This window comes from Triticum dicoccoides, chromosome 3A (genome assembly GCF_002162155.2).
Source record: "Triticum dicoccoides isolate Atlit2015 ecotype Zavitan chromosome 3A, WEW_v2.0, whole genome shotgun sequence".
Taxonomy (NCBI): Eukaryota; Viridiplantae; Streptophyta; class Magnoliopsida; order Poales; family Poaceae; genus Triticum; species Triticum dicoccoides.
Window position 1 is genome coordinate 708,965,673 of NC_041384.1, and position 10,362 is coordinate 708,976,034.

Below are 10,362 nucleotides of genomic sequence, written 5' to 3' on the forward strand. Positions count from 1 at the left end.
CCTCCTGCGTGTCTAGAGTATACACGGGTAGCAGAGAGATAAGACTGATTGCAGACACAGAGCTGTCCTTCATAGTGCCTCCTGCGTGTCTAGAGTATACACGGGTAGCAGAGAGACAAAACTGATTGCAGAACCAGAGCCGTCCTTCACAGGGCCTCCTGCATGTCTAGAGTATCCACGGGTAGCAGAGGGACAAAACTGATTGCAGACCCAAAGCGCTCCTTCACAGTGCGGTAAGCATGTAACTGTTGTGTGAAAAATACCTGTGTTTATATAGGCAGAAGAACCATTTCGTGCAAACGAGCTGTGATGACCTAGACGGGACATTCATTTTCTAAGGTATGGCCATGCTAGTTAAACCCTGAAATAAATTGATTTATCAAGTATAGGACTTGAACCCAGTTTCTGAACCTTCTTTCCCACCACAACTCCTTAGGCAACAGCATTAGCATCAGCAACAAAAAAGCGAAAATTGACAGAATTTCAGAGCCAACAACGCATAGGATCAAGCAGCTCAAAACTAGCAGAACCAAAGCCACCACCAAACCGGAGGCGAAAGCCATCCCATCTCATGTAAAAAAGGAAGTTTTTACATTTGAAGAACATTGTAAGGCAAGCAAGGCAAAATGTGACGTATCAGTAATTCAGTCAGAACATGGGTCATTAGATAAGTGCCAAGTATAGGAATTGAAAGGTTCGATCACAATGAACCTGTAATAAACCTTGGAATTGCATAGTCATGCAGTTTCTGAAACTTTTTCGAACCACAACTCCGTAGGCAACAGCATCAGCATGAAGATAGAGAAAAGAGAATCGACAGAATTTCACAGGCAACAACGCGGAAGATCGAGCAGCCAACTATAAGCAGAACCAAGCCACCGGATACCGGTGGCAAAAGCCATGCCATCTCATGTAAAAAGAAAGCTTTTACATTTGAACAATCCTCTTCTGAACAGCAGCAGTACATGGCAAACCCGGCCAAGCATATGCATGTGCTAGAGAAGGGCCTGCCACCGCTGTGGCTTTGACCACTACAAGCACAGCTGCTTGCCCATTCTTTGCCTTGCTTACTTGCCTTATACCCATCCATATTTACATCCCACTGACAAGTATAACAAACGACAGCGTGTTTGAGGCAAGGGGGGTGCTGTCTTGTGCTTCACCACCCGCCCGGCCGGCTGTAGTAAACCGGAAAAGAAGAAAACCGAGAGGCGCCTTGTCCTCTATCTTGGAAAATCTCTATTTTGAATCGTCTGGTTAGCCGCGGGTTCTCTTCTGTCATAGTAGGCTCCAAAGCAGGGTATATATGAGGGGTACCAGGACCCATTGACAGGAGAGCCTCCGGCTAGCATTAGCTGCATAGTGTAGGTCAATGGGACAAGATAGTTAGTGAAAGCGAGGACATGATTCTTCAGAGAGAAAAAATGCTACACGAGGTAGGCATGCAAAAAGCGAAAGACTGCTTGATCGACCGGAAAATATACTCTAGGCTAGGTGGGAGAGTGGCATCTTAACGGAATTATCAATAGCTGGATACAAATACCCATCCATAGCTATCCAAGAAAAATACCCATTAATAAACTACTCCCTCCGTCTGGAATTACGTGACGCTGAAATGAATGTATCTAGACGTATTTGGTCTAGATACATCCATTTAAGCGTCAAGTAATTCCGGACGGAGGTAATACTGAAGAAACGAACCATAAATGGCATCTTTGCTGTAGGTAATACTGATGTAAAGCCATAATCCAGAAATGAATTGTTCAATTTGACTGTTATCTTTGCTGTAGGTTATCATGAAACAGTTGAAATCATCTCAACAAACATCTTGGAACTCAAATTACCTGACAGAGGTATAAATACTGACAAGGTACCAATTGACAGAGCTATAAATAAATGAATGCGCAGGAAATAAATCAACAGAAAGAAAGCCTTGGAAAAAAATTGATCCAACTTATCAGTTGGGCACTAAGATCAATATTGATAAGGTACAAACCAAATGAAGTGGGTTTATTGTATTATCCACAGGAGCAGAAAATATGACTAGAACAACTAAAACTTGGATGAAGCATCAAAATCCTCCTCCGAGTATGTATGGGCCAAATAGTTACCCCTTTGGACAATGTATTACTTCCTTTGCATGTATTACAATGAGTCTTTTGGAAATAACAATCACTGACAATTATGGGAGAATAAAAAGGGGAAAAGAACTCACATGAATGCGGTGCAGGGGCCAAAGACATTCCAGCAGAAGGACCGGCTCCTGTTGCACGCTCACTTGGAGGGTGTGCATGACTAAAAGAAACAGTGGGCAAAGGCGGCTCGGGAAGAACTGGAGGGGACGGAACGGGAGATCTACTGTGCATATTAGGATCACGTGGAGGATGATGAACAGAAGAAGGTGATAATGGATGAGGTGGTGAAGCAGCAGGATGAGTAGAACGGTGATCATTGGCTACTGGCTCGGCAGCTGGCGTCACAGGAACCCTGTTCTTTGCCTTGTATGGACACCCAGATGGAGGTGGAGCAACATATCTGGGTGTATGTATCGGGATAGGAGCAGGAGCCAAATGCCTGTTGCTTTCATGACCATGGTGATGGTGATGATGGCCGTGATGACCATGATGTTGCATTGGTGCTTGACTAGGTGCATCAGAACTGCCCCTGCTATGTAAAGAACGATTAAGATAGGAGGAAAGGCTTATCTGCTTTACTCTGCCAAATACGGTGTGGTTCAGACCAAGGTTCCCTTTAGATGAATTAGTAATTGTTTGGGCCAACTGCTTCATCCTTGGTACAGATGGCTGGTGATTCCCAACAACACGAACAATGTAGGTCTCAACAATAGTTGGAGGAAGAATTGTTGATCCTTGCAAATTTCCCAATTTGAAATAAAGATTCTGCAATGCACAATATCACAATCAATTAAGGAAGAAAAGGCAGGGCAATGTAAGCTACCGCACACCAACTTTTTGCACAATAAAATTTCTGATATATATTGAAGTCCCGGGCTCCCAGCCCTATTTTTTTCCAGATTGTGTCTAGTAGAGTGGGACAAAAGAATGGAAGAAATGCATTCGAAGATTAGAGAACGAGATAGCTTGTGTTAAGATCAGAAACATAGACTTGCTAGCAAGTGTTTTTTAGAACACTATATGGTACAAAACTAAGCATAACAACCAGTTTTCAATCCACGTGATGCTTGCTAAATACATGGAATGATAACTATAACACACAACCCTATAAGTTCTACTGCATGAAAGCACTCTCATACTCATAGGGCTGCATTTGCACGCATGCCCTGCAAAGTAATATGTGCAAAAGACACCGATGTCTTACAGAAATCAAAAACAGAATGCAAGATATCACACATCTAAAAGTTTGCATGTGTGGACTGTATTACATACAGTTGTAAATGCAAGAACTACATAAAGAAACAAACAAATACCCAAATCCTTCAGACATATAAATAAATCGATGATTGTGATGGACAAAGAAGGAACAGGTCAACAGGACCAGAATGAATCACTAACCTCATTAGAATTGAGTAGTAGCCCTTTCTTCATTTGATCCTTTAATTCATCAGTTCTGTCTTGCACTTTGTAGATTGGGCAATTCAGAGTAAAATTAAAAGTTGCATGGAGTGTTTCAGGAGGAAAGGCGTGCTGCGGAGGAATTATTGTTATTCCTCCAGGGAATTTAAGCACTTCAAAGGATGATGAATTCCCAAACAGGGACTTGGTCAAGTGGAGTGTTGACTGCCGCACAACCAAGGACATAAAAGATGACCTAATAATGCTCAACCCCATTGATGATATAGTCAAGTTCTTTGGATAAGGCACAATGCTGAAGATGACATTTGTCCAGTTCGATCCAGCTAATGGGTGTAGTAAATCCACAGCCACCTGTGTTTGCATTCAAGCATCAGTCAACACTTGTGGTAGAACGTATCAATAAAGTGAAATAAAAGATGTGGTGGGGCATACAATGGAGTTAGGGACGCCGACTTCCGCATAGATGTCCAATACGAGCTTGGACATGTTTCCCCTGAGCTCGGAAACATTCTTCTGCAGCCTAAAACTTGCCACTATATCATCTGGAAAAGAAACAGTTTCATTAGACACATGATATATTCATACATCAATACATCTAGTACTCTTACCCAATAAAACAAAGAACAGTGATCACCGCATGTGCTTAAACTAAACTGGAACCATGATCGCACCTAAATTGGCAAGGATTCATTGGAGGTCAAAGTTCTTGCTTTAGACCACTGGAAAGGATTCATATATCGGTTGGGAGTAGATCGCACCTAAAATTCATGGACAGTCATATATTGTTTGGGATTATGTCACACCTAAAATTGATGAACAGTAATCAATTACTGCTCAATTCTTCATCACAACTGTTGCAATAACACGGAACAGGAGGTGACAGCAACTCCATCACTTTAGCAGCTCAAGTAGCTTTCACCACCGATAATTCTACAGCCAGATGAAAAATTAACTATGCCGACTAACAAGGGTACAAAGATGATGCCGGACTACCACGCAAAATCAAAACCAAATACTACATCACTGGCATCGAACCGAACCGGTCAAAGCTTTTGGGGACGCCGGGACGGCAGCCATCCATACTGACTGTAGCAAATTCAGTGTGGACGTTTCTCAGCCTACTCAATTTCCAATTTCCAAAAGCAGCACCGACAGATGCCTAAGCAGCGCTGATCAAGCAACGAGCCGTATGCGACTAAAATTAGCAGGTGAGAAGACTAACAAGTCACGCCAGCAGACCGCTTTCCCCGCAGCCGACGGATTCGAAAACTCCACCGACAGCGGCCGCGGGCAAGGTCCGTACAGCCAGATCCAGAGCCGCGCGGGGCGGTACGGACCAGGCCCGGACCGGTGGCAGCGGAAACCGAGGCGAGATCTGGCAATGCCAGTGGATCCGGAGGGGAGATCCCGCACTGACTGACCTGTGATGGCGAAGGGATCCGTCGCGGCGGGCGGGCCCCTCCCGGCGCGGCCCGCGAAGGGCGGCAGCCAGAAGAGCGCGGACAGCAGCACGGCCGCGCCCAGCACGAGCGCCGCCACGCATTGCAGGCGCACCGCCCCTCCGTACCCGCATCGCCTGCTACCTTCGGCGCCGCCTCCGCCGGCGCCCCCGTCGGGCGGGCGCTGGCGCTGGTCCCCGGCCTCCTTCCCCATGCGCCCGGGCCGCGATCTCACGCATCCCCGCCGGCCGCCGCCGCCGCCGGCCTCGCCGAGGAGAGGAGGGACATTGCCTGCCTGCCGGGTGCCTCAGTGGGTGGGCTGCTGCTAGGTGGTGGTGGCGGTCCGGGTCCCCTGCTCCGCGGCCGCCGTCGGTGGCTTGCTTAAGGAGGAGGCGATGCGGTGCGGTGGGCGAGGAAGGTGGGAGAAAGTGAGAGGTAAACCGCAGCGAGGCGAGGTGAATCGGATCGGAGGGGAGAGCACGGGCCGCGCTGCTGGTGGGACGGGACGGGGGAGGGGAGCGGCGGTTGGGGAGGGGGGCGAGCGACTTTACTCGCGTCGCTGGTGGACGAGCGAACCTCCAGCTGGTACAGTAGGAGTAGCACTGCTCGGTTAGCTTAGTGGGGCAAAGAGGGGGATCGGATCGGATTATCGTTCGCTTTGAGCCGGCGTGAGTGCGGGCTAATTGTGTTTTGCTCGCGCTTTTGGTGCTTTTCTTCCGTGGTGGTTTTTGCCCCCCAGAGTAGGTCTGCTTTTCTTTCTTTTTTGAGGGTAAAAGTACGTTTTGTTTCTTCTGCGTTTCCTTTCCGCTACAAGTAAATGCCCGGAGGAGTTTGCCGCTTATAAGGGCCGATCTTGTCTACACCAAGGAAGGTTGATAAGTGCATTAGCTATCCATCCATTAATTTTGTGACCAAGTCTTGGAGCCTACTTCGCACTCGAGACTTTACTCGCTGGTGGACGAGTGGACGGTACTACTCTCTAGTGTGATGTTGCTTACCTTAGTGTGGCCCAACTAGTGGGCAAATGGGTGATCGGACCGGATTATCATTTGCTTCGTGTGGGCATTAGTGCGGGCTAATTGTTTGCTCTTTTGGTGTTTTTCTTCTGCGGTGGGTTTGCCCCCTAGGTTTTTGGTTGGTCTTGTTTTGTTTCTTCTGCCTGATATGGGTTTTTGGTTGCGGATGATTTGGAAATTTGAATTCCGGACGGGGCAAAGGTTAGGGTAGACTATGAAGGAGGATCTCGTGTGGTCGCTGGATTTGTGGTCACTTAGAGTTGTGAGGGGGTGGATGAGATGTTAGGTGGTGTGTGAATGTCGACTTAGCATGCATGCCACTGTTCTTACATTCCATGGTAGCACTACAATATTTGGACCAAGAAGCAGTGCGCCTTTGGTCTGGCCTGCGAAAAACTTCTTGATTTGTTGTAGGTTTTTTCTTAACGTGACACAAATCACAGAATGTAGAAATCGGGTGGAGGAGCAGCGAAGGAGAAGGATTAGGGTTTGGACGGTTTACCATTGGTGGAAAAAGTATCGACAATGGGCAGAGGGAAGAAGACGTAGTTCTAAAAAAGAACCAAGATCCAATATAAAGGTTCATCGGAAGTGCAATACGTTTTTACAAAGTGATATTCATCTCAACCCCTTTTCAATATCCGCACGTATCCAGGGGTGTGGCCTGCCCTCGGTGGTCTGAACTCTTTAAGGATGCACATATCCAGCACATTTGCTCCTCCAGGTCTGACCACCTACCACTCTTGTTAACATTCAGTGAACGCATGGAATACAGGAAAAAGAACAGCAACTTTCGGTATGAAGCCATGTGGGAGAGGGAAAATTCCTTGTTTGAGATGGTGGACAGCACATGGAGCAGGTCTGCAACTGCTAGTTCACTGGAGGAAATGAAAGAGAAGTTGGGCTCGATACAACAAGCGCTGCAAAGTTGGGCTAAGAAAGAATTTGGATCCATTGTTAAGAAAACAATGCAGTTGCGCAAGAAACTCGAGAGCCTATGGGAAGGACCTCCCACAGCTGGTAGGCAGTACGAAATAAACAGAGTAGCGAGGGAACTTGATGAAGTTTTGTTGAGAGAGGAAATTATGTGGAGACAAAGATCTAGAACAACCTAGCTGAAAGAGCGCGATAAAAACACTAAATATTTTCAGCGGAAGGCAACCTGGAGAAGGAAAAAGAATACCATTACAAGGTTGAAAGATGGTAATGGCCAGTGGGTTGAAGATAAGGATGGGATCCAGCAGATGACCACACGCTTTTTCAAGGACCTGTATACTAAAGATGATAAGGTGGCACCACAGGAATTAATCAACATGATGCAAGCGAGAGTTAATGAGGATATGAATAACATGCTGACAAAGGATTTCACAGAAAAGGAAATTAGTGACGCCTTATTTCAAATCGGCCCATTGAAAGCACCAGGGCCCGATGGGTTTCCAGCCAGCTTCTATCAGAGGAATTGGGACATTTTAAAAGAAGATGTGGTAGGGGCGGTAAAGAAGTTCTTTGTAGATGGGATCATGCCCGAAGGAATTAACGATACTACTATTGTCCTCATTTCGAAAGGCAGCAACTCCGAGAGCTTGAAGGACTTCCGTCCGATCAGTTTATGCAACGTCATATATAAGGTAGTGGCGAAGTGTCTAGTAAACCGACTAAGGCCATTCCTGGATGAAATCATCTCCGAGACGCAGAGTGCGTTTGTCCCTGGGAGATTGCTAACGGACAATGCCTACATTGTGTTTGAATGCTTCCATAAAATTCAGCATAGCAAGAACGCACGAGATACTCATTGTGCATACAAGCTAGACCTGGTGAAAGCATATGACTGAGTGGACTGGGGTTTCCTTGAAAACACTCTGCGCAAATCGGGATTTAATAAAAAATGGACGAACTGGGTGATGAAGTGTGTTTGCTCGGTGAGATATGCTGTCTGGTGCAACGGTGAGCTGCTGGAAACTTTTAGTCCGTCGAGAGGGCTGCGTCAAGGAGATCCCCTTAGCCCATATCTATTCCTCTTTGTCGCGGATGGTCTTACTAGTATCCTGAATAAGGAGATATCCAATGGTAACATCACACCCATTAAGGTGGCAAGAGGGAGCCCAGGTATTTCGAATCTCCTCTTTGCCGATGACAGCCTTTTGTTCTTTAAAGCATCCGCGGAGGAAGCCAATGTCGTTCAGAAAGCACTTGCTTTGTTTCAAAATTGCTCGGCTCAGCTTCTCAGCCCAAGTAAGTGTTCAATACTTTTCAGTGAGCGATGCCCGAACACAACCTAAGAACGGATCAAGGAGACCCTGGGTGTGGTGTCGGCCACGTTTGAGAGCAAGTACTTGGGACTCCCTACTCCAGAGGGGGAAATGAAGGATGATAACTTTCAACCCATTATGGATAGGTTTGGCAAGCGATGCAATGATTGGTCGGAAAGGTATATGTCTCATGAAGCGAAGGAGGCACTTGTGAAATCCATAGCTCAAGCTTTACCCACCCATGTGATGAGTGTTTTCAAGATGTCTGTAGGCATCTGTGAGAAATATGAGAAGCTTATCAGAAAAATTTGGTGGGGCGAAGATGGAGAACACCGCAAAGTCCATTGGATGGCTTGGGATAAAATGGTAAAACCCAAGAGAGCAGGTGGGATTGGATTCAGAGATATGCAAGGTTTCAACCAAGCACTTCTAGCTAGACAAGCATGGAGATTGATCCAGAACCCGGATAGCCTATGTGCTCGAGGCCTTAAATCCAAATATTTTCCGCATGGTAAGCTCCTTGACACAGTCTTTGCATCGGATGCATCACCTGCATGGAGAGGGATTGAATTTGGGCTGGAACTTTTGAAGAAAGGCCTCATATGGCGTGTGGGTAATGGAAGAAGTATTCAAATCACAAGAGATAATTGGATCCCCAGGAAGGAAGGACTCAAAGTGGCGAACTTTACCTCCAGAACTCGGTTGAGATGGGTCAACCAACTATTAGCGCAAGGGGAAAATAATTGGAACACAAAACTTATATATCAGATTTTCAATCATTTTGATGCAGATGATATTTGCAAAATCAAATTGCCGACCAATCCGACGGAGGATCATCTTGCGTGGAATTATGAGAAATCTGGAGTGTTCTCTGTGCGGAGTGCGTATAGACTGGCCATGGACGGACCAGGGCGAGACCTAGCTACATCTACATCTGCAGGTAACAGTAACAACCGTAGCATATGGGGTCTTAACTAGAAGGCTTCAGTGCCGGAAAAGGTTAAAATATTTGGTTGGAGGGTTGTGACCAATACCCTGGCCACCAAGAAGAATAAATTCAAACGAACTTTGGAGGTGGATACTACGTGTAGCATATGTGGAAATGCAGAGGAAGAGGAGTTCCACAGTGTGAGAATGCACCAAAAGCAAGGCTTTGAGATTTGCAATGAGAGAGGTTTGGGACCTCCCGGATGAGGCGACATTCAGAAACACTGGCAGAGATTGGCGACAGATCATCCTGGACACATGCAATGCAGACATGCGGGATAAAATCCTTTTACTGATATGGAGAGCATGGTTCCTACGGGACAACTGCGTGCATGGGGATGGGAAAGAATCCATCTCGAGATCTGCATCCTTCCTAACAAGATATGAAGAGGAAATACGGAACTATCTTGTCGCCATAGATAGCGAGAGGGGGAAAGAGCCAGTGAGAAGCAAGAACATACGTAATGTGAGGCAGGAAAATGATGCAGGCAACCATTGGTATGCTCCTCCAGCGGGATATGCAAAACTAAATACGGACACAGCATACAACCCTGACTCGGGACTGAGCTATGCCGGAGCTGTGGCTAGAGACCACAAGGGAATCCCCATTGTCTCCCTTGGGCAGAATACTGGGACCTGCATGGACGTAATGGAGGCTGAAGCATGTGCTATTAGAAAAGGCCTGATAGGCCTGTCCGCTCTGTTTAATGGCCATATAATCATCAAAACTAATTGCAGTACACTAGCTAAAGAGTTGTCCCCGCAAGCCACAAACTGATCCCACTGTTTTCCGATTATCAGAGATATACGTGAGTGCTTGGGGCACTTTGTATCCTGGCAAGTCAACTAGATCAGCAGGGAAAGGAACAAGCTCGCGCACAACCTGGCGATGGAAGCAAAAGATCATGGGGACTTCAAGATGATTGGAGCTGTACCAAGTAGGGTATAGGAGGTTTGGTTGTATGACCGTAATCATTCTCCTGTATAATTTGGGGGCTCGTCATTCTCAAAAAAAAAATCCGCACGCCGCTCTTTCACTTTGGAGTACTCTCGGCGGATCTCCGTCTTCTCATGTTTGCACCTTTGCATGTACACTAGTGTTGCCCCTACACCCCCC

General features: G+C 46.5%; 1 protein-coding gene across 1 annotated transcript; it reads right to left on the reverse strand.

Moving 5' to 3' along the window:
* Positions 1–706: 706 nt before the first annotated feature.
* Positions 707–5,536, reverse strand: LOC119270366. Its single transcript, XM_037552372.1, has 5 exons — positions 4,976–5,536; positions 3,987–4,096; positions 3,534–3,905; positions 2,216–2,900; positions 707–1,355 (listed from the first exon to the last, which is right to left on the reverse strand). The coding sequence occupies exons 1-5, from the start codon at positions 5,205–5,207 to the stop codon at positions 1,279–1,281; spliced, it is 1,476 nt and encodes a 491-aa protein (XP_037408269.1). The 5' UTR covers positions 5,208–5,536; the 3' UTR covers positions 707–1,278.
* Between the last annotated feature and the right edge of the window lie 4,826 nt (positions 5,537–10,362).

What these genes read in the sequence shown, in the direction of transcription:
- LOC119270366 (XM_037552372.1), bottom strand. Translation starts at nt 5,207, where the DNA reads ATGGGGAAGGAGGCCGGGGACCAGCGCCAGCGCCCGCCCGACGGGGGC. An exon ending in GGATCCCTTCGCCATCACAG is followed by an intron (nt 4,097 to 4,975) that starts GTCAGTCAGTGC and finishes TTTCTTTTCCAG; the next exon opens with ATGATATAGTGGCAAGTTTT. An exon ending in GGCCCCTGCACCGCATTCAT is followed by an intron (nt 1,356 to 2,215) that starts GTGAGTTCTTTT and finishes TACACTATGCAG; the next exon opens with CTAATGCTAGCCGGAGGCTC.